At 35.1% G+C, this 26,969-nt stretch overlaps 3 protein-coding genes and 1 long non-coding RNA gene across 6 annotated transcripts; 3 read left to right on the top strand and 1 right to left on the bottom strand.

The window, feature by feature from the left end:
* The first annotated feature begins 7,827 nt into the window (after nt 1-7,827).
* On the top strand, nt 7,828-12,422 carry LOC113729058 (uncharacterized). 2 transcript variants are annotated; one of them, XM_027253388.2, is made up of 5 exons: nt 7,828-8,304; nt 8,931-9,159; nt 9,654-9,739; nt 9,825-11,436; nt 11,602-12,422. In XM_027253388.2, the coding sequence occupies exons 2-5, from the start codon at nt 8,994-8,996 to the stop codon at nt 12,240-12,242; spliced, it is 2,505 nt and encodes an 834-aa protein (XP_027109189.1). In that variant the 5' UTR covers nt 7,828-8,304; nt 8,931-8,993; the 3' UTR covers nt 12,243-12,422. The 2 variants fall into 2 exon arrangements, with proteins under 2 accessions (XP_027109189.1, XP_027109185.1); XM_027253384.2 differs by having other exon boundaries at nt 8,934-9,159.
* A 2,163-nt stretch (nt 12,423-14,585) lies between these two features.
* Nucleotides 14,586-15,604, top strand: LOC113728166 (uncharacterized). The gene is made up of 3 exons (XR_003457999.2): nt 14,586-14,760; nt 15,023-15,094; nt 15,195-15,604. It is a non-coding gene; the product is annotated as an uncharacterized lncRNA (long non-coding RNA).
* Nucleotides 15,605-16,153: 549 nt separating this feature from the next.
* On the top strand, nt 16,154-18,225 carry LOC113729066 (pentatricopeptide repeat-containing protein At1g07590, mitochondrial). Its single transcript, XM_027253395.2, has 2 exons — nt 16,154-16,634; nt 16,883-18,225. The coding sequence occupies exons 1-2, from the start codon at nt 16,275-16,277 to the stop codon at nt 18,131-18,133; spliced, it is 1,611 nt and encodes a 536-aa protein (XP_027109196.1). The 5' UTR covers nt 16,154-16,274; the 3' UTR covers nt 18,134-18,225.
* An 816-nt stretch (nt 18,226-19,041) lies between these two features.
* Nucleotides 19,042-21,538, bottom strand: LOC113729080 (outer envelope pore protein 16, chloroplastic). Of its 2 annotated transcripts, none has more exons than XM_027253412.2 (6): nt 21,110-21,538; nt 20,931-20,982; nt 20,549-20,580; nt 20,133-20,166; nt 19,937-20,028; nt 19,042-19,445 (listed from the first exon to the last, which is right to left on the bottom strand). In XM_027253412.2, exons 1-6 carry the CDS (start codon nt 21,221-21,223, stop codon nt 19,305-19,307), a joined length of 465 nt encoding a protein of 154 aa, XP_027109213.1. In that variant the 5' UTR covers nt 21,224-21,538; the 3' UTR covers nt 19,042-19,304. The 2 variants fall into 2 exon arrangements, with proteins under 2 accessions (XP_027109213.1, XP_027109216.1); XM_027253415.2 differs by having other exon boundaries at nt 19,937-20,004; nt 21,110-21,528.
* Nucleotides 21,539-26,969: the final 5,431 nt, after the last annotated feature.

A 26,969-nucleotide genomic window follows, 5' to 3' on the forward strand; every position in this document is an offset into this window, starting at 1 on the left:
TATATATATATATATATATATATATATATATTATAAGTCTACGAGTATACAACAATCAGTACGTAGAAGTACGAGTCCATGTGCTTTAGAGCTCAAGATTAACGTATGCAGCTAAACCTGCTATTGATCATATCATTAAATTTCCAGCATAACATATTACTTTTTGTTCGACAAAATATCTAAAAATAAATGTAAAAAAAAAAAGTTTAGAGAAGCAAAGACAACCTGCAATGACTAAAGGGCTGGTTAGATGCCACTAATGCCGGAATCCAGCATTCAAAGAGCCAAACATATAATGAATAATGTTTTACAAGTATCCATGTGCTTTTACTTTTTCTTAATTATTGTTGGTTACATATTTCTCTCTATTTTTCATCTCTACAATAATAATGAAGGTGGTGTGTATCTATTTAAGTGAGCAACTTGTTGGGAAATAGTAGTATACTTAAAGAAAATATGATATCATATCAATGTCGCCGGTGGAGTAGCAAAAGCAAAATAATAGTGGTCTAGGGGTAGATTTTTTCTTGAGAATAATTTATACAGTAATTTGTGATTTGGAAGAGGAAAGATTCTTCGTGGGAGGGATTTGCTAGTTGAACAGGAAGGGAAAATGTCGTACTAGAAAGAGGTGTTTTCGTTAAACATGATTGCTTAGATTAACCTAGGAGTCAAACCTAGCTTGGGGTGTTATTGAAGAGGATACTTGCCATCGGGTACTGCACTTTGGAGTGTAACAATATACTTGTAACCCGAGTAGTCTCGCTCATTCTTACAATAAACGATGAATGTCAAAATAATTCTCTAGCATCTTTAGGATTTTTCTTGTACAATGTTGATGAGAAATTCTCCACCTCGCATTATCAAGCTATAGATTTTATGCATTACATTCTCAAAAATTTTTGTCTTGTTTATAACGGCTAAGCTAACAATGGAGTCGAGTCAAATTGAGTTTTAGCTCAAAAGAGAAGGGATCGAGCCTTTTATAATGCCAAGTCAGATAAATCTTAGTCCTAAATTTAAGGTCCGATTAAAATGTGAGTTAAATTTGGGCTTTGTAGACTTAGTTTGATTAAAGTTTGACTTGTTAGTATATACACACACATATATAAAATATTTAGGGCAAAATGCCCTCAATGACTCTCAAACTATTACGAAATTCAACTTTTAACCCTTAAATTATTAAGTGATAAGTTTTAGTCCTCAAACTAATTAAAAGATATAATTCCTAGCCCTTCCGTCAACTTGAGTCATTATGTTTAACAAAGATAAAGAATTCATGAGATGCTAGTGGCCCTTAAACTATTACAAAGTTCAACTTTTGACCCTCCAATTATTAACTAATAAGTTTCTAGCTCTCCAATTAATTAAAATGCATAATTCTACCCTTTCCATAAACTTGAATCGTTATATCGAACAGAAACATCTATTGATAAAGAATTTGGAATGTGTCCAATTGAGTGTTTGATAAATTAAGAAGGTTTAGATATAGTGATGTAAAGTTTGAAGGAATCTCATGAGAGAATTGATTATTTGAGAAATTTAGAAAGTTTAAAATTGAAAGTAAACCAAAACTTGTTGGAATATTCCTAAAATATGGATTGTATGCCAGATTTATGCCGTTAAGAGAAGCACATAAATCCAATAATTTTGGAACAACATTGAAAAATAAGTTAAATTCCAAATGAAGATAACTTCAAATTGCCTATCCTTGCTGGAATTTCTCCATTTAGGGTTTTGGGTTTTACGTTTTCAATTGATTTTGATCAAATTCAGCAATTGAAGATTTGGTAAATTAGTTTATGAGTCAAATAGGGTAAAATAATTTTATTCTAACATGTCCTGTGAAGACGAAAACATCCTCGATTATGTCCTTACATGCACGCGGTGATGTTTCTGTTTGACGTAACGATTCAAATTGATGGAAAGACTAGAATTATATGTTAAATTATATGTTTTAATTGGTTGGAAAGGTAACATTTTGTCAATTAATAGTTTGAGGGTCAAAAGTTGAATGTTATAATAGTTTGAGAGCCGCTGCTGCACATGTCATACTATTTTTGTTAAACATAACAATGCAAGTTAACGGAAGGGTTAGAATTATATGTTTTAATTAATTAGAGGCCTAAAACTTATCAATTAATAGTTAGAGGGCCAAATGTAAAATTTTTAATAGTTTGAGAGTCATTGGGACATTTTGTCCTAATATTTATATTTTGATATATAATTACAACCCTAATATATATACTATAAATGTTCTATTTTTATATATACTATGTAATTAGTAATTACTATTACCTTTTAGTTTTTCATAGAAAGAGACTATTTTTCATGTACTTTGAAAAAATTAAATATAATTATTGTTGAAAAATTTTTGGTTTATGTACTTTTTGATGAACTTTTACTAGTTTATGTGTAAGTTTAATGTTTGTAGACTTTGAATTAACTTTATTACTTAATGGTTATAGTGATTATGTTAAGAAAATTAAATTGTAATCAGTGAGTTTAAGCTAAACTTGAAATAGACTCAAAATTTGAAATTATTTGTGAGCTAAGCATTAACCTCGTATTTATTAACCCGAATTTCATGGTTAAAGTCCAAATACGGGCCTCGTAAATTTGTAGTAAGTCGAGTTTGGCCTTACTAAAACTCGACCCAAATAGCCCAATTGAAATTCGAGTGAAATTCGGCTCAACTGCTAAATCATGCGTCACTTTGCCTGGGCGAAATTCGAGTTCAAATCGCAGCTGTGATTTATTGGGTAGGTTATGGATCTCTAAGAATTACGGTCAAATATGCGCCCGTGCCCTACTCTGAGCTTAGAGTTTGTAGCTTTAACCTTATTCTAAACTTTTCCTTTTCCTGCCCAAACGTAACCCCAGAAAGAAAAAAGTCTCAAGTCCATGTACGGTGCATTTTTTTAAAAAATAATATAAGTGAGAAAAATTGAACTTAAAATTTCTCACTTACACTATTTTTCTTGAATCACTCAATTCATCCCTCGCTCCAGTACAATGCATCTTACTAAGTTTAATAGATGAAATAGTAGTATAGTGCACGAATGTGTAATATTTTCTTTACTTTTGAGCATTTACCGAATGGAAGACGAAACAATTTATCTTATGACGTTCGAAGCAAAGCTAAATCTTAATGCTCTTCTCAAAATAAACCATGACATCATGAATATGCAATCAAACACCTTCTTGCCAAAAAAAAAAAAAAAAAAAAACCCCTCTCTTACATCACATTAAAAGAAAAATCTAATATAACCTAGGCCGAAACAAAGTTTTTAAATGATTCTTTAAATGCTTCTTTAAAAGCTTTTAAAGTCTCTCTCCCATTTCTTCTTGTAGGTCAGATTTACATATTTTTTTACTTTGATTCGTGAGGACGTCCCCTTGCAGTTGATTACTTTTCATTTTCTTCTTTTTAAGGATCAACTGACAACTTGCTTCAATTGATAGCGGGACAGCATATTTGTGTTTCCTAAAACATCCATATAACATGTCCTCTAATGAGTTGTGGAAAATTTTTTTTTTTTTTTTCCGTTTAAATGTTCGGTCAGGTGGAGACGAGTTGTGTAGCCAAGACAAAATGCATTAATGGAACACAGAAAAAATTTGCCACAATTATTCGACCCAGAGGCGGTCTATTATTTTGATATCATCCAATCGTACATTGCAAAACAGCACCTGGCCCAACAAAACGGTTCCCTAAATCCTAAACCATGAAGCCCGGCTTCCATGTTTCATCTGTTCTTCTTTTGGGTCGATGTTTTGTATGCCTCCGTTCATTTCATTGCCTTATTTGTGAGTTATGTATATTACGTGTGAAGCTCTTACAGTAATGAGTTAAAACCCCCCACCTCTCTCCTGTCTCACGAGTAGAAAGTTTATTGCTTGTTTGTAGTTGCCAAAATTTCTCCAAAAAATCGGGGTTCCGGGCTAATAAAATGAGTCGTCAACGCAACGCAACTCAACTCGTGATGTTTTTAATTTTTTGTTGAATAACGCAACTCCCTCATGTTTCGGCAGAAGTAAAGATCACGTTACTAGTTCTCAATCTTCGCAGCCGATGACTCAGAAAACTCACTGCATTCCGACTCTGGTCCAGCTTCCTGATATTTTTTGCAGTTGCCTAATTAGAATTCTCTTCCATATATGGGGATGGCCAAGTGCTGCTGCTGCTGCTTTATAAGTACCGAGGGTGGCCAAGTCTTTACAAATTTTATTCAAAAAAGCTGAAACAGGAACGTTGATCGAGTAAACACATCTATGCTGAACAGAAGCTGTATATTTAATGAATGTGTCAACGTTAAACTTGCGTTCGAGTACTAATGAGAAGTTTAATTAATTCAATGGTTCACGGGTTGGTTTGAACTTTGATGCGGTCTAAGTCCAATAATACCAGTCAAAGTCCATAATGCCCAAATGCATGCAAGGACTAAGGAGAGGAACTTGTCAAATATTAACGTCTTCCCCCCCCCCCCCCCCCTCTCTCTGAATTCTGATACGGACGTCTTCATCATCTCAATTAAATCATCTCTTGGCCTACAATGGACCATAGTAGTTCGTGATCTTAATCCCAAGCTTATCAATCACATCCCAATTCAACATTCCGGAACCACAGTTGTTGAGATCGCACAGTCGTCTGAAATTGAAGGCTGAGAACTTCAGACAGCCAGCGTGTATCATGGACATAGTAGTTCGTGTGGATTGAGATTTGATCAATCTCGTGACCTCAAACATGGTAGAAGGTCGAGTTTGATTGTACTATGAGCGTCATCTTTTAAGTTAATAGAAAGAAAATAAGGCTCCACCGGGCACAATAAACATTAGACATGGCTTTTGTTTGGATTGTGATTTTTCGAAATTCTTTTTAAAACATTTTTCATGAATACCTTTTTAATTATTTTTTTTATTCACATACATCAAATTGTTAAAATACATTCAATTTTTTGAAAAATAAGTTTTTCAATTATAATGCTATAGTAATACACAAACAAAAATAACCTCAAAAACACAAAAAACAACTTCAAAAATACAAAAAAGCAACCTCAAAAACATAAAAAACTACCTTAGAAAACACCAAAAATACAAAAAATAATCTAGAGAATAATCTCATCTACAATAAAAGTTTTTCAACTTTATCGCTACAGTAAAATATTTCAATAACATCCTAAAAAACAGTTAATTCAAACGGAGTTACTAGGAATCTAAACGGTAGATATCAGAATGAAAATTCAGTTGATCTTTGTAATTTTCTTGTTGAATGCATTCAAATTAGTCGTATAAAAAACAGTACATTGAATTTACACAAACACGGTGCGGGTACGAATAAACTTGTCACAGCCAGAAACTAGGTACGCATTACGTGCCAGTTTCAAATTCGTTAACCCCAAATTGGTTTAGTCTTTGATCTTTCGTTTTCTCATTGGCGCTTTTTTTTTTTCGCTCTCCTCTTTCCGCATTGCTGCTTCTTTTTTGGCCCTGGAACGGAGAAACTGTAGTTGACTTTTGTTTTGGATTTTTACTTGACGATCTACTTGAGTCGACCTGCGTTGGACTACGGGCGTCGACTAATTTCTGCCCCTTTCCCTCGAGAAGTTCTGGATTGACTATTCTCCTGTTGAGTTGACTCGAACCCGATACGTTGTTGTTGTTTTTTTTTCCAATTCAACTCACCCTTCATCTTTCCCCGAAGAAATGACTTTTTGAGTTTTAGCGGAGAAGAATAACATACTATTGGTACGTAAAAATGGACTTGTAACGCAAACGATGATCGTGAGTAATTGCAATTACGGGTAAGAATTTGATGATAATCATATGGTACATAGAGCAGAAGACAAATGCATTACCCTATTAAAATATAAAATAGTTTAGTGAAGAATAAAATTCTCTTCAAGAACTACCACTGCACTGCTACTGCAGGCTTGAGCCAAAGAGTCACTACGCACGAACATACTTTGAAATACGACCAAGACAAACTACTCTGAAGACTGCAGCATTTGTCCCAACTCCCAAGGTCTAAAGTTTGTGCTAAAATGCTCGTCCGGAAAAGGACCATAATAAAACTTAAAAGAAAAAAGAGAGAGAGACGGAGAATAGCCCACGATCTCCTCTCTGGCTAAAATGAAATCTGATACTGCAATTCATTATGAGCAAATACGTCCCTCCTTCTTTGGCAGCCATTATTGCTATCTCGGTTGGTTTGTTGGGTGGTGCTGCATCAATCTCAATGACTCCTGACCTTTCGTGAGAGAAAAAATCGTTAGTGTCTTTCTCTTCTTACATTGAGAAGGCAGTGGCCCTTGCCAGCTGGGGTTATTTCTGAAGCTAACACCCTGTTTTTGCCAGCGGTGCCTGATGGAAATGGGGCAGGGACGGTGATCGGTCCCTGAATGGTTAATGGTCATGATCTGGTCTCAAAAATTTGTGCGGTTGAAATTACAAGTTGTAACTCGATTTTCACGCTATGTGTGGATCTCATAAAAATTTGTTCTAAAGTTACGCGATGTACAAAGAAAGTTACGCACAGTTGAAAATGACCAAAATCGTCCGGACGGTTGCATGGCCCGTGTCCGCACCGGATATGGCAACTTGTGGAACTGTACTTTTCAGGAGTTTGGTACAATTTGCCCGTCAAGATCATGGATAACCAAATGGGAATCCACAAGTAATCCCTCCTTACAAGTTAAAGTCTGACAGTCATATTTTTACCAAGAAATATAAAAGAATAAGCTAATTGCTTTGAATTAAAAGAACCATATTTCTTACCGAAAGGTCTTGTGTTCCATCAAGCATCAGCTATTCACTATTAATTAGTATTTTGCTAACTACAGCAATTTACTTTACCTAATTGATTTTCTTGCTTCACAATACTAAACCAATGAGGACGAACAGTTAAATGAGCATCCAGTTAAATGGGCGGGTTAGCAGTGAACTCGTCCAACCATAAAAGAAAAAGAACACCAAACCAAAAAAACTGTGAAGTGATCATCTCGAGATTGTTATTGTTTGATGGATCTCTACTTCATTAGGAACAGCAAAAGTAAGAGACCTAGTGCACGATCAAAGTAGCATTACAGATATGTTATTTTTGGTGCACGTTTATCCTCTCATTAATGTAGACATTTGTGATGTAATTAAATCAAATTATGTTGGACGTTTTCAGGCAATTTTGTTAATGAAATTCATCTTTTATCCAAAAAAAAAAAAAAAAATTCCACCCATGCGTGATACATCACAAATAAAATATGTTTGAGTCGTTTTAGTACAATTTAACTTAAATTAATCTTTTTGAAAGTGCATAGCATCTCTAAATGTATGACATATACATAAAATCTGTTTTGAAAACTCTAAATTTTGCACATGAAATATGCATTTGAACCCGTTAACATATGCATTGTTAGTATTAAACAAAAATTATTCATTGATTTTCTAGTAGAAAAAAGCACCATAAAAACCCTATCTTATTTTTTAGATAAAAATGTCACTTTCATTGAGCTCAGCTTCAGCCTACATTCAAGTACGGTAGTTGAACCTTCAATAATAACCAGTGGTGGTTAAGTTTTAATGGCGAGTAGTACTACGTCGTGGGCTTGATGGCTGAGGGGTTTTGGTAATCTAATCTTAATCTAATCTCTTGCAAACTTATTCCATTGACCCATTCTTTGTTGGCGTCCCACTTCAAAGATTAGCAAAAGCTAAAAACTCCCGCATAAAATGCGGGGGAAAAAACAAGAAAACAAAGATGGTACACAAATAAATGCGTATAGATAAAGTAGTTGACGGGCAAAAGCCTGGCGCCTAAATTGGTTTGGACGGCGTCTTCTTCTTGTAGTCTTTCTTGAAAATGGCTAACGAACGACTAACTAATAACAACGATCTTCTAATTCTCTCTCCTTTATACAGTTTTTGTAGTACTAGTCGATCGTCAAATTTTACCAAAACATAAAACTTCCTAAAATTGATGTTCTTCTCATTAATGTTCTCATAAATTTATCCCACAAGATAAGAAAAGTAAAAAGTTACTGTTACATTCAACATATATACGAGTCCAAGTCTTCTACTTTTCTCTGTCTTCCTTCAAGGCCGCCAGAAGTTAGAGTCTCCTGCATGCCTGCTTACTATTCAAGACATTATCTTTCTTGTTCGGCTCTTCCGCTGCCTCTATTGTAACCCGCCTTCCAGTGCCTCTATTGTTTGGTTCTGCTAGTACTTTGTTCGCGAGTTGGGAATTCCCGGTATACAACGTTGTGGAGAGGTGTCTGTTACATGTGATCATTAACTGTTTCATGAACTGTAAGTTATTTGCCCTCCTTTTCAATTCCTTCTGGTATTTTTCTTTTCTATTACTGGGTTTTATCGTGTTTGTCAAAATCGATCGATTACCAGTACTTCTTTCCCTGCATCTCTTCTTTGAGTTCATGGTTTGGTTCCTTGATATCCAAACTCTACATACTGAAGGGTGTTTGCTTTAGTGATGCTGGAAACAAATTTATTTTGATCAATTCTGGTTTGTGATTTCATCTTTTTGAGCTTATGCTGAACCCTACTTTTTCTTCAGATAAATGGCTATCCAAATAGCTGACCATATTGTTTTCCTTCTCAAAACGGAAAAACTCCTAATTCGCATTTTTAACGCAAGCTACAGTGAAAATTTGAGGTTTGTTGAGCTACCAGGTTTTGAACGATTGCCAAGCGCAGACAATAAAAATTGAAATGTAACAGTTAGTACTAAAAACTTGGATTTTGCTCCTTTAATTCCCAAGGGAGGGAGCAGTCTGAGAGTACTGGGTTTCCTGGCATGTATGATGTAACTTATATTGGACATGGATTGTCTTCCTGAGTTTAATTTGGTGATGGGGTTCACATGATTCCAGCAGTTAAAAGGATCATAGACTGACTGTTTGATTTGGATGTGTTAGCAGGTTGGACAGAATATATTAGACTAGGACTTGATTGGGTAGTGGAGTGAGAGCGGTCTTAACATGGAAAAGAACGCGTATATGAGGCATGTTAATGAATTAGATGAACTTGAACATGTCCATCCGAGCTGCATGTGGGGCTTTGTACATGCCATCAACTACCATCAATGGCACTTTAATCTCAAGAGGATGCTTCTGCAGAAGATAACTCCACGAAAACGTATCAAAGGTAAGCCATTTCTTTTTATGCACACCGTCTTTCTTCTCATAATGTCTCACAGTCGTCGTTAGATGCATTGCAGCAAATCAGTTTCATTACTGGTTCATGCTGGTATCTCCTACGATCCTCTCAGATTCAAATTTCTCATCTATTTCTCCGAAGACTTTGAATAATTGTTCATAGATCATATGCTAAGTGTAACTCGAATTTATGTTTAAGCATCAGTTCATCTCTTATCCAACTCTATTAAATTAGAGACAAGCAAATTGAATGCGTAACATTTTTCTGTTAGTACTCTCAATTGAAGATTTGGATATCTCAAATACCAAATCAAATCTTAGTTACTGATGCCAAACCATCAATGCTGATGCTGTATCTCTACCAATAATCGAATTCCTTGCTGTTGCATATTGATTGATTGTGTCGTGCAAGTTTGAATGGATATGTACTGTAAAGTGATCTCTTTATTCTGTCTTACTAACATAAGCCCCCTTTTTCCTCAGGCAGCAGAAATTCCAAAGCTAAGGAACTTCTTCATGATCCCGTGGAACAGCAAAAGCTGCTATATGAGGAGGAAAAACACCTCTCCGTATGTTTTCTAAATAACTACACATTTTTTAGCTTTTTTTTTTTGGTTGGACTAGCTGATAACGGAAATATCTCTGAATTGTCAGAGTGCTAAGGAGTCTCGCTCAAAACATAAAAGATCTCTGAAAGCTAGAATAAAATCATTGATTGCAGAAGAGATGTCAAAAGAAGGCAATGGCAAACAACGGGTTTCAAGCAATGCTTCTCAACCTAAATTGCAGCGTACTTATTCAATCCATCATCTAGAGCCTCCAGACCAGGGATTTGGTGAAATATGCACTGACTGGGAACATCCAGTTCTTTTCTTTCCCAGCAACAAGGAAAATAGTGCTAAAAAACTTCCACCAAAGATGAATGTCCAGAACAAGCGAGATGCACATGGAAAAAGTTTTAAGGAGTTGAGCGTCAAGGATGCTTCAAAAGAGAGAGAACATGCCAATGTTCTGGAAATTTTTAAAGTAAATAAGGACTTGTTTCTGGAAATTGTACAGGATAAAGATGGCAGCCTTAGAAAATTCTCTCATACTTCCCCCGGTTCCAATGCAAAAGCAAGATTAAACAAGTCAGGATCGTTCCCTGCTGCTGATTTCTTGCAGAAAAGAAGCCTTGAACCTAGCACATTGAAGCAAAAGCAGAGTGAAACTTGGTCTGCCCCAAAAGGGGAGAAGTTGCCCACTGGTTCCCTATTGCCAAATCTGGACAAGTTCAAGCGTTCAAAGCATGCCCGCTCAAAATCACTGCCTCTCGAGTACATTAACAGAGGCAGCAAACTGGGTCAAGCATTGAATTTTATCCTAGAGAATACTAGTGAACCAGACAAAGTGAATCAGGAAGTGCTCACACCTTTAAAGGAAAGTAAGCAGTTGGATCATTTTGAGGTCAAGAAGGGTAGAGATCAAGCCAACTCTTCCGATCTTTCAGTCCTGAGTGAAGTTTCTAGTGGATATGTCTCTACCAAATTAGAAAAAGATTCTGATAATAGGGATGAAACCACTACAACCTGCAGAGTCGATGAAGGAAATTCCTTCAATTCTTATGAAGCTGAGGAATATTCTTCTGACAAAAGTAAACGAACTCATAGAAGAAGTTCTTCCCTTAATGAGTCAATGGAGAAATATACTTGGTTGTTTGAGAATAATTTTGGGAAGGAAGTGAAGTTAGACCAGTCGAGGAGCTTAAAGTTGAAAAATGAATATGAGATGGAATCTGGTGGAAATGTTTCTACACGTTTTAGAAGAATTCGCTCTGTATCTAATGTTGACGTCTATTGTTCCTTCTATGGTGATGCTAATTTGGACGGTTGGCCAATTTCAACAGTGGAGGTGGAGAATGGTTCCCACGAAAGGGATAGTTGTCAAGATGAATTGAAGCCTGTAGTCGTTTCTCGAAACACAGAAGAAATATCACCGGGGGGTGTTGAAGAGTCTGTTCACCAAAATGAATTACAAGAAAGAGATGGACGTGCTAACCACGTGGAGAACTTGGGTGAATCAAGAGAAAAAATTATGGGTAGTGTCGAAGATCTTGAAGAAAAATATGATGCGCTAACAGTTGGCGAAAGAACTTCGTACTCGGAGCAAGAGAACAACTGTTTTGCCATTGATCCCTGTGAATTGCCACGACCAAGTCCTGTTCCTGCCTTCGAGACTTGCTTTGAAGAAGATGCGTCTAGCTCATTAGAGTTCCAAGCCTCAGAAGGTAATCAATAACATCCAGTACTATTTCATTTTGTCTTTTCCATTATCCTGACCCCTCCTACTGCAAAAATGTCTGAGAGTTCCATACCATGGATAGAGCTACTTGGTGTAACTTCTTACCCTTGCTCTAATGATTAATAGAAATTTCTACATGTTACTCTTTTAGGTTGCGCTCATTTTGATGACAAGGAATCTTCGATCAACTGCAAGAATAGCTTCGATATGGAACCTTCTGCATTATTTTCTAGTATGCCAAATCTAGATCCTGTGAAGGATGCTGAGCTTGTTGGATCTTACAATGAATACGATGCTGATTTAGATTACGTGAAAGATATTCTTGAAAACTCAGGCTTTGGCAAGGATGCGTTCCACATGACATTGCACTCATCTAACCAGCCAATAGACCCATTAGTATTCGATGAAATGGAGGCTTACTGGCATAAAGAATGTTCAGCAGAGGACTACTGTGGCTGTTATCATCATCAGCTTCTATTTGATCTAGTCAATGAGAAGCTACTCCACCTATATGGGAGATCATTCCCGTATTATCCCAAGGCATTGGGTTCTAGTTGCTATATTCGTCCATTTCCAGTTGGTGACCGTATTGTTGATGAGATGTGTAATAGTAGTGTTAATACATTGATGAAATTGAAGACAGAGCAAAAGCAATCACTTGAGTGCCTTGTTGCTCTGGACATGGGGAAGGATGATGGTTGGATGAACCTACAGTTGGAAAGTGAGTGTGTGGGCCTTGAGGTAGAAGACATAATTTTTGATGAACTCTTGGAAGAACTTTTATGTTCTTGATTTGCAATTTCGGATAGTGCCAATTGCGCTTTTGTACATTGAAATTTTGCTCTAGCATCATTGTACATAGATTATTAGATTGATGTGTGATTGGAGTTCACCATATGTTGTAGCATCATTCTTGATACAAAATGTTTGATTTGTCTTATTAGTTTGATACTGCACAGGAATTTCGATCTAGTGTGGATGAAATATCTGTTGTTAATATTTCTTGTGCTTTAGCTTGGCACTTTTTTTTCCCAATTCAGCCTGATCGCTGCTGTTCCCTGAGAATGAAATGGTTTGCTCTTCTAAAAGCTGAACTGAAATTGGTATCTGAGAATAGGTTCTTAATCTTTACTTCTTTAGGGAGATAAGATAATGAAGCAATTTACTGTCAATCAAAGAATGGGAATTTCTTTCTTCAAATAATAAAATATCATAAGCGCATACCCTTGTTCAGTTAGAGACAGGTGGAACGATTGATAGGATATCCTAACGCTATCATAAGGGCATACCTTAAAATTTTTGCACGAATAATCCACGTTTTCGATGGTATTAAATTGGGTAAAAAATAGAAAAGCCCCTTAAGATTAATCCAACATATAGAAAAACTTCTTATAGTTTCAAAACATATATTCTGGTACCTCGTACTTTAAACTAATTTAACAAAGTGACGGAAATCGTCTAAATTAACGTGTTTGAAGTATACGCGTTTCTTTTGCGAGTGTACTGGAAACAAATAAATTTTTAGTTAATATATCTATTATATCCTTAGAATTATAAGATAGAAAAACCTCTTGTTGTTAAACAAACCTACAGAAAAAGTCTTTTATGATTTCAAATCATACAATCCAGTATCTCATGGTTTGAACGAATATGCAAAATTGACAAAAATCATTTAAATTAACAAGTTTGAGGTTGCTTGACATGGAAAATGATTTTTAAAATCAAAATTTTAGCTGATATACTTATTTAAACCCTTAAAACTCATAAAATAAAATAAAAAAAAAAACTTCCAAGTACAACTCATCTTATTTCTATATATAAAATCAATAAATAAAAATTTTCAAATAAAATTCACTTTATTTCTATAAACAGATTAAATAAATAAGAACTTTCAAATACAACTTACCGTATTCCTATGTACAAAATAAATAAATAAATAAAAGCAACATGTAACCATAGGGGATTTTTCTGTAGTAATAGAATGGTCGTTAGAAGGTCTTTTATTGCTTATATATATTAGGATAATTGTGTCATTTCATCCGCCTACGTCAGTTTTGACAATTTTCGTTTATTTCAAATTAGTTCAAACCATGAGGGAGCGAAATGTATGATTTGAAACTATAAAGGAGTTTTTCCATAGGTTAACTTAATCACACGGAGCTTTTTTGTATTCTCACCTTTGGAGTCTTGGGCTTGGGAATTTAATCAAATTGGTGCTTCACACACAAATGAAATTTCCTATGTAAAACTTGTCTCTTCCAAGTGGGATACATAAGCGTAAGTTCCCAGCCTTAAGTTAAGGCACCGATGGAGAACCAAGGCGTTGCTATTATAGGTACTCATTCCCCGGACCATTCTGTTTTATGGTCTTGGCCTTGTGGCGTGAATTTTCTTCTTTTAACCATGATTCGATATTGATTTGATAGTTATGGGCATTAGACTGAGCAGACAAGGGAAGAACAATTGGTTTGCATCAAGTTGACTTCAGCACATTTTGATAATCGTCTGAATGTAGGTTTTCATCTTGCAATAATATAGGCACAGATTGGAGATAATGTAAGTTGAGAGGCAAGCATCATGCCTGTCATTTCGTGTTGGGTAATCCTTGGAAGACGTTGACAACAGCGCAAAAAATAAAGCACAGGTAAGCATGTTTGGCGTGAGCACTTGTGCTACGACGGATCCAGATGAAAGAAACTTTGTACTGGGATTAATATTTTACAGTATTCATTTTCAAGCAACATCTGCGGTTACATGTGTGTTTATCAAGTTCTCTGGGGTGGGTATTATTTATTAGCAACTGATGTGATTAATACATTGGTCATTGTTCTAATGTATGATTATTTGAATCATTTTTTGATGCCAACTTGATATTATGCCTACGGTTCAATGGTACAAGTTATGATAATCGCACAAGGCTTGCTTTCATTGGGCAAAGAAAGAAAGGCTCGCAGAAGTTATATAAGTTTTCAACAGGGTTTTATTATGCTCCATTCTGCTAATGTCACGAGTTATCGAAGTCAGAAGCCAAAAAACCGACATGAATGGGTCAATGGACGTGCACGATACACTAAGAAGGGTAGGCATTATCAATTAATCTATTCTACATCTCCACGTAACAACACAAAAATCAAAAGGCTGGTATTCTGGATGATCACCAGCATCTCTCTTTCCCCCTTGCATTATAAATAGGTGCCACCTGCTGTGCAAAAATAACTCAATCAAGTCTGCTTTGGTGAATTAAAATTGGAAGGAAAATGTCTTGCTGTGGAGGATACAGTGGCTGTGGTTCTGGCAGCGGCTGTGGAGGGTAAACACTTCACAAATCATAAACAGTCCTTCTATCTTTTGTTTGACTTCTAATTAGATGTCAGACAAATTTTAAGTCTGCTGCTGGACTACTGTTTGCATTTGAATATGTCTTCAAGAAAAGATGTATTTTTGATAAATACGTTTTCTTATGATACATAAACTTTCGAATCTGATGATTGTCTGTCTTGCTAAAGTTCATATGTGGAGAATTCATCTGTTTCAGTCTTGTTGAGTTGCTTACCAAAATGTTAAACTGACAGTTGCGGAATGTACCCTGATGTCGAGAAGGACACAACTGTGACCCTGATTGAAGGGGTAGCACCAGTGAACATGTATGTGAAGCTTTTGCTTATGAAAGCTAAAAACAAGGGAAACAACAGATATATGTTTGTTTGATTGGAGGGATTGATGTGTATTTTGTACCCGATGCAGTTTCCCTGAGGGAACCGAGAAAAGCTTCGTAGCAGAAGGAGGTCATGGCTGCAAGTGCGCACCAAGCTGCCGATGCAACCCTTGCAACTGTTGATGAAAAAATGACTGATCTGTAGGTCTCCACTTAGTAATTATGACTACTATGATGCGACCCTTGGGGTAGCCTCAGTTGTTAATGTTCCTGATGGTGTGTGGTAAAGCTTGTCCTAAATAAGAAAGCCATGACTTCTGCAGATCTCCACTCTGGATTTTGCTGATGTCTTATCTTATGGCTATGTTCTGGTCGTGTCCCTTTTCTTTTTTTTTTTTCTTTGTGTGTGTTTGTTTGATGCTAGCGTGAAGACTACAATGAGTTGTGTAAGATTAAAAGTACTACTGAAATAATTCCTTCACTGTGGTGAAATTTGTCATGCGAATTATTCTGCTGTTATGACCCTCCTCACTGGAGAGTTTCCTGAAGTTACGATGAAATTTTGCCAGATAACCTGATCTAAGGGTAAGACTAAACTTAACCGGAACTCTCAGATCATCTGTTTGTAGGATTCCAGTGCAGAAATCATTCATCTGTATTTTGATATTTCCAATCAAAAAGGCCTTTTATGTTCCCCTCTCTGGCATTTTGATCAAAATGGTACATTCAAGTCTAGAGGCGGGCAAGGTAGACACCCTATATGGATGGCTAACCCATTTAAATTCAAGCTTGGAAAACAAAGAAATTCATTAAGCCAGTTTGCACGGATTAACATCCATGAAAGAAGCCCTGAAAGCAACATTTTGAATTGAATATTTGTTTAGCCTTTCAAAGTCAGTCACCTGCATTCACATACAGTTAGTATTTTCTTATCAGTTTCAATTTTCCACTGAAAAACAATTATTTTTCGATGTGATTTTAATCTCAAAAAAAAAAAAATAAATAAATAAATGTGTAGAAATTTTAGCATCATTTAAATTAGCAAGGACTAAAGTGACAATGGGGCAAAGGTTAAAGACCCAAATGAAAGTTCCTCAATTCATTAGCATTGAATTGATTGAATCACTTCCCTTATTTACTCTCCACTGTCGGAGTTTCCCTCCAAAAAGATGCAAATCGTAGCAGTCGTTCATAAACAAAGTGTCTTGAGAGCAATACGTCGAACAATTGCCGTCCCTTTATGTTCTCCCCGCCACTTCCGCTGTTTTGGCCCCAACTTTTGCACCCAAACAGAAAAGCCAACCCTTATTCCCTGCCCAGAAACTTCGGATTCGGAGAGAGAACAAGTAGAAAACGAAGAAGGAGAAGCAAAGAGCTTGAGCTGGAGAATTGAAAAGCTGCCAAGAGGAGAGCCTGTTGCTTCAGCCTTCCAGAGCTGGATGCGTGATGGCTTCCCAATTCACAGAGGCGACATTTTTCATACTATCAACCGTTTGCGTAAATTCAAAGCCAACAAACGTGCCCTTGAGGTTTCTTGACTTCCCTTTAGCCTTTTTCTTCGTATAAAATGCATCACACATGTTTGTGAAAATGATTAAACCAAGTTTTCAGTGTGTAAAAGGCTAAAAGTGGTTAAAGTTGGAAATAGGCCATCTTTAATTCTCCTTGTTAGATTTGAATATAATGCATTTGATATAGCAATTTTCAGTTACTGCGAGTCTTCGGGATATGGAAGCATTTTTGAAATAGAGATCGTAATTGTTTCAACAATTGACAGGTAATGGAATGGGTCATTAGGGAGAGACCCTTCAGGCCGAAGGAGCTAGATTACTCGTACTTACTGGAATTCACTACTAAGCTTCATGGGGTATCAAAAGGTGAGAGCCTTTTTTCTCGTATCCCATCAGAGTATCAAAATGAGTTGCTCTACAACAATCTTGTATTGGCATGCTTGGACAAAGGCTTAATAAGGCTTTCACTTTCGTATATGAAGAAAATGAGGGAATTGGGCCATCCCATATCATATCTAGTATTCAATCGCCTCATTATTCTTCATTCATCACCTGGCCGGAAAAAGACTATTCAGAAGATTCTGACCCAGATGCGAGCAGACAAGGTGGTTCAACATGTTTCTACATACAACATTCTGTTAAAGATAGAAGCCAATGACCACAACATTGAAAGATTGGCAAAAGTGTTTGGTGATATGAAACAAGCAAATGTCGAGCCAAATGAGATTTCCTACTGCATATTAGCTACTGCACATGCTGTGGCGAGGTTGTCTACTGTATGTAAAGCTTATGTTGAAGCCATTGAGAAATCTACAAGCGGAAACAATTGGTCAACATACGATATTCTTGTTATACTGTATGGATACTTGGGTATGCGGACTCAGCTAGAAAGAATCTGGAGCATCATTCAGGGACTACCAAATGTTAGGTCTAAGAGTTTTGTGCTTGCAGTTGAAGCATTTGGCAGAATAGGAGATATAAATCGAGCTGAAGAGCTTTGGGCAGAAATGAAATTAGTAAAGGGATTGAAATCTACAGAGCAATTGAATTCACTGATATCTGTGTACTGCAAACATGGTTTTATCACAAAAGCAACCAGCCTGTACAAAGAAATGGAGAAAAATGGATGCAAACCTAATGCCATTACCTTCCGGCATCTTGCTCTCGGTTGCTTGAAAGCAGGGTTAAGAAATGAAGCTATCAAAACCCTTGAATTGGGAATGGATATTTCAGTGAGCATGAAAGTTAGGAGGTCCACTCCATGGCTGGAGACCACTCTTTCAATACTTGATATTTTTGCAGACGATGGTGATGTTGAAAATGCTGAGAAATTGTTTGAAGAATTAAAGAAAGCCAACTATACAAGGTACACATTCGTTTATAATACATTGATAAAGGCATATGTTAAGGCAAAACTACATGACCCAAATCTTCTGAAGAGGATGATTCTTGGAGGGTCTAGGCCGGATTCTGAGACCTATAGCCTGTTGAAACTCATTGAGCAGTTTCCAAAGTGATTGCCTTTGTGGTGTAAGCCGTTATAATTATTTGCATATGTCGTTGAGCTGATCAAACAGACTTTTATGGATAAGAGATATCTAAAGCAAAATCACTCTGCTACTAGTTCTGGACATTTTGTCCCATACTCGCTAAAGTTGGAGGCGTGATGTTGCTTAAATGCTTGCTTCTGCTTGTTGGTGGTTATATTTCAGATGCACTATTAGCTCCATTTTTTAAGACATGCTTAACTCTCTTGACGTAAGCACAAGGACTCTTGAAACTTGTCCACGCTCTCTCCCGAACATTAGACCAAGTACAGCATTTTCGAGCTTTAACTATCGACAGGCATCCTGCTTAATGCCATTGGGGATGGTATTGAGATTCTGAAGCTGCCACTTTTTGACACTGATTTCAAGGTTGCTTCAAAAATGTTGACGTGGAATAGCATTCACCTTTGTCTCTACTGACCAGTATGTACAATTATAATTCTAGTTGACAATTTATTTCCTTTTGATTAATGTTGCATAATTTTAAAACCTTGTGTTTGCTTTATTCATGTAGGTTTCTGCACTATGGGTTCTAACAGGCCAATGGAAAGATTCGACTCCTTCATGTCGAGTTTCTTTGACAGAATCTACAAATGCGGCTTTGCAGCTTATATGTACACTCACACTCACACTCACACCTTGTTTTTCATATTTATAAGGAGTATACTTGTGTTTTCGTTTATGGGTTTAGCACTGTGAGCAGAAAAAATGCCAGAATGGGTATCCTCCTTCGCTTTTCATGATATATTTGATTCCTTAGTGGACACCTTGAATAACATGTGGAGGAAACATGGGGTATTTTGAACTGCTGCTCTGTCACGAACTTTCTAACATTCGTGCATACAACAGACATTTAGGTTCTTTAGAGCAACATAAACTTGTAGTCTTAAAAGTAATCACTCTAGTCAATTGGCTGAAATGTAATTGGAGTATAAAACAAAGCAAGGCAGCAGGACTAAGCGGCCTTATGATCACCTTGCTAAATGCTAAATCTCATATTTCAACAGAAACAAAACATCCTGAAAAAGTGGATTAGCATGGTTTGGTCCCCAGATGGACAAGCATCTTCTGATGCTGTTATTACTATGTAACATGAGATATGCCTGAGTGTTGCATCACGACCCAAGGCTAGTTCTATGTTTCATGTGAAATGGTTGATAAACTCCGCAGCAGTTGCAATAGCACTACCTGCAATGGCATCCATCACAATCTTGTCTTTGTTCTTGTTACTAGCTGCTGATATTAAAGCTCCTGTCAATGCACCCCCAATCATTGCATTCTTCTGCAAATGGTCAAATGAAACAAGCAAAACAGCTTAAAACGACCTTATAAACAGAACAAATTCACTGTACAGAAAGATCTTATAAGAAAGAATACTTGGACCGTGAAATCCAGCCAAATCAAAACGAAACATGTCAATGCAGACAAGAATTAGGACAGATAGTAGGTCAGAGCTCTTGGATGCTTCTGAAACTGAATAAGCATATTGCAGCTTGTTCACCCCGTCAAATGTTGCCAATTGTTATGAAGCGATAACCATTTGTATGTCTAGTAGTGTTCTGTGACATCTTTTGCCTGTCGCCATTATTAATCTAAGCGGGAAACATGCCTACTTGTATTCAGTGTTAAACCACATTTACCCATTCTCAACTAAAAAGGGGTGATTGGAAGCCAACCGCTGTCCTATCCTACAGGCTGAAAGAAACATGGACATTGATGCATGAAGACAGATTCTCATGTGAATGTACAAAAAAGATTTAGTTGAGAGATTACCCAATCTCTAACACCCCGAATCCTCTCTACACCATACTCCAGTCCAACGTACACTCCAGCTACTGTTCCTGTAAGCGAAATGAAGATATGGACTTCAACTGATTGTCAGTCTGTAAAGCAAACCAGAATAGTCTCTTGTCTCTTGTCTGAGTGATCTCCTGTCACATATGTAACAGAAAATTCAAGTGACACTCACCCCAGTATGCTCCTTCCTTGCACATTTTCTTTAACTGAAAAACACAGGAAACTCATTTGCATTAGAAACGTGACCAACTGCAGCCATTCAGTATGCATCATGTACAACAAAAGAATCCTCAGAATGATAGTAAGATACGGTATACATGGCCGCATGATTCTCACAATGTCTCAGTGCTAACTCGGAAATTGACCGCCATATCCAGTGATTTTTATAGTTTTGCTAGATATTTAACTAATTATCTCGCGTCTTGACTGTCCTCTTGTCAAAAGTGTCAGACAAATTCAGCGAGACTACCAGTATCATTACAAGAACTCAACCTCAAACAAAACTGAAATCAAATTCGCCTGTTTAGCCATGCTTTTCAATGACAGAAACTATAGATGTAAGAGACAGAATGGTTCCTAGAATCTTACCGAATCCTCAAACTTGTGATGAGAAATACTCCCTGCATAATAAACCATGTCAAACCAAAAAGAAAAAAGCTGCAACAAATTCTCTTTAATGTATGTATATGTCGCATGCGCAATCCACTTTTAATGCTACTACTAGCATTATTTCACACAAGAATTCGAGAAAATGTCAGTTTTTTTTTCAAATTAGAGTCATCATGCAATATAAGTAAATCCCATCAAAGCAAGGAAGGTAAAATATTTGAGAAAATTCCCACTTTGTCCGGTCAAGTTAAAAGGGTTTGACTTAATCCTAGTAACATTTGTACGCTTGGAGCAGAAATTGCAATTTGTTAAATAAACGCATGCATATCGAATTAAAAATACTTAAATGTAAAAAATGAACCTCGTTTGACTATGTAATATGCTTCCTCTGCGGCTGCTTTGGTTGCAGCAACCTATTCAAGGAAGAAGAAAACAAAAACAAATAAAACCAACCACCAAATGGAATTTAGAAAATGAAGAAATTGATAATTGGTCAAACAGAACCGATCCCAATCAGAATATCTAAGATGGGAATTTTACACAGCCGATTTTCAAGAAGCCATCAACAGTGAGGTTGAGGAAAGGGTTGCCCGTATCGATAATCAGGTCCACCTTAGGGGAACTGAATGTCCCTGAAATTCTGGTCCGTGGCATCCTTCTTCTTCTTCTTCTTCTTCTTCTTCCTCCTTACTCTGCTGCACAACACTTTAGTCGCTAATTCCTTCTGACTTCACTCTCAGTTTTGCTTGTTATTTGCTGCCGTAGAAGTAGATTCTCATTTCACAATCATTTTTCGAAGTTCGATTTCACATCGTAAAATTCCAAAACTTTCTGGACACGTGGGCGCAGTTTTTAACGTTAAACGATGTTCGAGTCGTTTCTAGTGCCGGGGAATCAATTACTATGGCTGCCAAAATGCACTTGTTTTGGCATTTATGGTATCCCCTTAATTTGTAGAGATATTATTATGCTATTTTTTACTCAATTATTTGGCCCTCATAATAGTGATTGCGCAATTCAATGTTACAGATAGCCCCCCCCATCACGGAGGAATCACAAAAATCCTCGTGTCTGTTTAATGAAGCACCCAAAAAAGTGGTGACTTTCATATCTTTAGTTATGAGATCGGGAGTACTTTTGCTTTCCTTTTAGTCTTTTTAGACGGAAGTAAAATAGTTATAGAAGAAACGGAGAGTTTTATTGGTCCGTGCTCCACAAATCCAATCAATTAATTCAGGCTCTATTTGGATCCATCAGTTTTTTTAAAATTAGTTTTGGCACAATCTCATGATGTATGACAGAAGAAGCATCTCCAGTTCTGGCACAAAAGGGTGGGTCTAAACAGTCCCTGCTATTGGGGTGTATCGCAAACTTCAACAGATTACTGTGTCATTTAAGGTTCTTATAATCGTACTTTGTTTTCTCCCGAAACTAGAAGGCCACACCAACATTAAACTCTTAACAGAAGTTCTAGCTAATTCACATGCAAATGTTTCCAGAAATCATACGAAAAAGAATTTAAAAGCAATTGCTAAGTTTTTTTTTTTTTCTTTCAGAATCCGTAAATCTAGCTAGAACCAAATGGATCCTTTAAACAATAGGCAACCTATGTCCTCGTAAAATAAGAGTCCACCTAAAAAAAAAAAAAAAAGCGATTGAAAATTACAACATTCACAGGTAATGACCCGTCGCACCCGGCATGGCCAAATAATAAGAAAAAGAAGCCAGAACGGATAATTCAGAAGAGAAGAGCTTCAACAATAAGCATCCCTAGTCCTAGAGATGATAGTTGATGCCATACTAAATGTTGGAACCTGAAACCATTTAGCATTTGCAGCCCCGTCAAAACTATCGGGGTAATGTACAAAAAAAAAATTTTTTGTTTTTTTTTTGTGTGGTAAGATCAGTATAATGCACGGTTGTCATATACACCACTACGGGTCAAGTTTCTATTCTCCCAATCACACATATTTTATTATTATAAAACTACGGGTCAAGTTTTATGATCACTCCAAGACAAAAGCCCTCATCAGACTGACGAAGACCAGACTACGGGCTACTAATCCTACTATGACGGCCCAAGACACGCGTTTTTTATGCGATTGGTGTTACAGGCTTAACTGATGCTGGTCCAATTTTAAATGTTTCGTTTTTGAAGTGGAATTCCAATGAACCTATGAAATTGTGTGTAATTAAGTGATACTTTTAACAATGATATTTTAATGAATATTCTGTATTGCAATTAAGTAGGAAAATAATCCCGTTAGACTTATATAAGAACTTTAAAAAATTTATACAATTTGTCATAAATATTATAGCTTTTACATAGATAGAAAGAGTTGGACTTTATTGGGATAAGTGTAATCCAATTTAGGCATAGAATTATTCTTGAATTCGATATTTTGTACATGTAACACACGTCTAAAAAAATTAATATGTATATACATATATTGTGAATATATATATATATATAATATTAACTCAATGAATTAATATTGATTCACAACAAGCCTCCAACATGCTTAAGTCTTTCTTCGATTAGGAAGATTAAAATGAACTACAAAGAATCTCATTATATAATTATTTTCTTCTTGATCATAAGTTATTCTTTACATTATTCATCTAGATTTTTTTTTTTAAGTTGGGGAGCGTGGGGGTAGAATATGTAAGTGTCAATATATTCGAACTCAAGACAATTGTATAATGTAAATGTTAATATCGGTAATTATACATTTACATACATTTCAGTGATTAAAATTTAGCTTTGAATACTAGTTAGTCACAAATGTATCTAATTACTAGCAAAAATTAAAAAATGTATATTAATTTTACATATATGGATTCTTATTCATGAATTTTGTCACGTATAGACTGCATTTAATTTACATATAAATATTCATATATTAGCTTACGCATGTTGTTCGTCAAAAAATTTGAGCAAGCATTGAATTTTCATTGTACATAGAATTATACTAATTTGCAGTTTAAAAAATATAATAATCTTCCATTTCCACTTTGAAATTTTGATCTTCCTAACTTAAGTGTTATAAGACTCTACAGCAAAATCTTTAAGTTATAAAACCAAAATCTTTGATTAGGATTAGTGTAATAAAATTGTTTAGGTATCTCTTCCAAAAAATAAAGAGCAAAGAAAAGAGTTAAAGAAAGAAAGAGGGCAGCTAGGGCAATGAATTTGTATGGCCTTTCGTTTCACTTTTGCTACAAAAATTCATGTCCCCAAATACATCCCATTTGCTGGCCTTTTTTTTTTTTTGCCACCTGTCCTCAGCCATCCCCAGTTAGCACGGTTGGGGATAGGCTAATTAAAAAAATGAAAAATCGTCCAAAACGTTCCTCACATTTTGTAAAATGATTTTTTTCGTCCCTCATTTTTAAAAGTGAAATTTTATATCTCTTACATATTCACATCGATCAAATTTAGTCTTTAACTAGGTTTTCGATCATTTTTGGGCCGAAATCCATCACGTGCAAGGCACGTGATCATTTTTTAAGGGTAAATTTATCAAATTATATTTTACATAATCTGATCTATAGTCCTCCACATTTTATAAAACAAATTTTTTCGTCCCTCACATTTTATAAAATAATTTTTTCATCCCTCACATTTCACAAAAAGAATTTTTCCATCCCTCACATTTCAAAAAATGAATATTTTCATCCCTCACTAATTATGTATGTGAGAGAAACCCTAAAAAAAAAGTGTATGAATACATTTTGTTTAAACATATGTATATGTCTATTTGATTTTGCTTAATAATACGAATAACATAAATATATGTATGTGTCTATTTGATTTCACTTAACAATACGAATACCATAGGGAAAATCGTCCAAAACGTCCCTCAAATTTTGTAAAATAACTTTTTTCGTCCCTCACTTTTAAAAATATAATTTTATATCCCTTACATATTCACATCGGACAAATTTAGTCCCTAACTAGGTTTCCAATCATTTTTTGGCCGGAATCCATCATGTGCAAGGCACGTGATCATTTTGAAGGGTAAATTTGTCAAATTATATTTTTCATAATCTGATCTATAGTTCTCCACATTTTATAAAATAAATTTTTTCGTCTATCACATTTCACAAAATGAATTTCTCCATCCCTCATATTTCAAAAAATGAATTTTTTATTTCTCACTAATTATGTGTGTGAATACATTTTTTTTAAACACATGTATATGTCTATTTGATTTTGCTTAATAATAATAGCATAAAAACATATAAGTAATTGGGTCCAACTTGTGGGTTATCTTATCTTTTTATATGATTATGACTAATATTTACCAATAGAACCTTAATTTGCATATTCTTATTGTATTTTGACCGAAAATAGATTTATTGGCCAATTTGACAATGAATGCAAGATTATTTATTAGCTTATACCAAATGAAATCAAATGATCACGTATAATATATAGTATTCGTATTGTTAACTGAAATCAAATAGACACATACATATATTTATACTATTCGTATTATTAAGTAAAATCAAATAGATATATACATGTATTTAAACAAAATGTATTTACACAAATTTTTTTTTTAGGGTTTCCCTCACATACATAATTAGTGAGGGATAGAAATATTCATTTTTTGAAATGTGAGGGATGGAGAAATTCATTTTGTGAAATGTGAGGGATGAAAAAAATCATTTTATAAAATGCGATGGACGAAAAAATTTGTTTTATAAAATGTGGAGGACTATAGATCAGATTATGTAAAATATAATTTGATAAATTTACCCTTAAAAAATGATCACGTGCCTTGCACGTGATGGATTTAGGCCAAAAAATGATCGAAAACCTAGTTAGGGACTAAATTTGACCGATGTGAATATGCAAGAGACATAAAATTACATTTTTAAAAGTGAGGGACGAAAAAAGTCATTTTACAAAATGTGAGGAACGTTTTGGACGATTTTCCCAATACCATATATTATACGTGATCATTTGATTTCATCTAGTATTAGCTAGTAAATAATCTTGCATTCATTGTCAAATTGGCCAATAAACCTATTTTCGGTCAAAATATAATAAGAATATACAAATTAAGATTCTATTGGTAAATATTAGTCATAATCATACAAAAAGAGAAGGTAGCCCACAAGTTGGACCCAATTACATACATGTGTTTATGCTATTATTATTAAGCAAAATCAAATAGACATATATATGTGTTTAAAAAAATATATTCACACACATAATTAGTGAGAAATGAAAATAACTTTTTACAAAATGTGAAGGGCATTTTGGACGATTATGTGTGTGAATACATTTTTTTAAACATGTGTTTAAAAAGTTATTTTTTGAAATGTGAGTGATGGAGAAATTCATTTTGTGAAATGTGAGGGATGAAAAAAATCATTTTATAAAATGTGAGGGACGAAAAAATTTATTTAATAAAATGTGGAGAACTATAAATCAGATTATGTAAAATATAATTTGACAAATTTACCCTTAAAAAATGATCACGTGTCTTATACATGATAGATTCCGGCCAAAAAATGATCGAAAACCTAGTTAGGGACTAAATTTATCCGATGTGAATATGCAAGAGATATAAAATTACACTTTTAAAAGTGAGGGATGAAAAAAGTTAATTTACAAAATGTGAAGGATATTTTGGACGATTTTCCCTAAAAAAAAATTTGTGGGCCGCTGATCCACTGATATTTTTACAGAATTTCTGACAATTTGTTTTGCGGTCGTACCCAGTTAACACGGCAGGTATAGAATGCGAAATGATGTGTGTCAGAGATACATTTGTGCGATGTTTTTTTTTTTTACATATATTCTAAGCAATTAGCCCTAAAATCCGCTCTCTTTTTTCTCATTTATCATTACTCCATTTGGATTAACTATTTTTGGGGTATTTTTAAAAAATTTTAATGTAACAGTGTATATGAAAAACTTTTATTATAAATATTTTTTGATATATTGTATGTATGAGATATTTTTAAGTTATTTTTATTTATGTATTATTGAAACATTGTATTTAAAAAACTTATTTTTGAAAAAATGGCTAATCCAAAGTCCAAACAGAAGGTATTTTAGGATCATTCTATTATCTGCCTGGGTGAATGGATAAAGGTCCGACCAAAATTTTTTTTGTTTTGTTTTGAAACTAAAGTTTAATGTCTAGATTACTATTTTTAAAATTTTTAAAAAAATATATATTACAATAATTTTGATATATATAAAATAAAAAAGTGATTAAAAATATATTCATAAAAAATATAAAACATTTTTTAATAGAAAACTGCAATCCAAATGTCACCAAATCTTCTATGCAATATTAAGCGCTGATTGTAATAATGAGTTCACAATTTTTTATTTTTTTATTTTTGTTGGGTGTGCATCTTTCTTGTATCATGAGAC

This window comes from Coffea arabica, chromosome 1c (assembly GCF_036785885.1).
Source record: "Coffea arabica cultivar ET-39 chromosome 1c, Coffea Arabica ET-39 HiFi, whole genome shotgun sequence".
In the NCBI taxonomy this organism is placed as follows: Eukaryota; Viridiplantae; Streptophyta; class Magnoliopsida; order Gentianales; family Rubiaceae; genus Coffea; species Coffea arabica.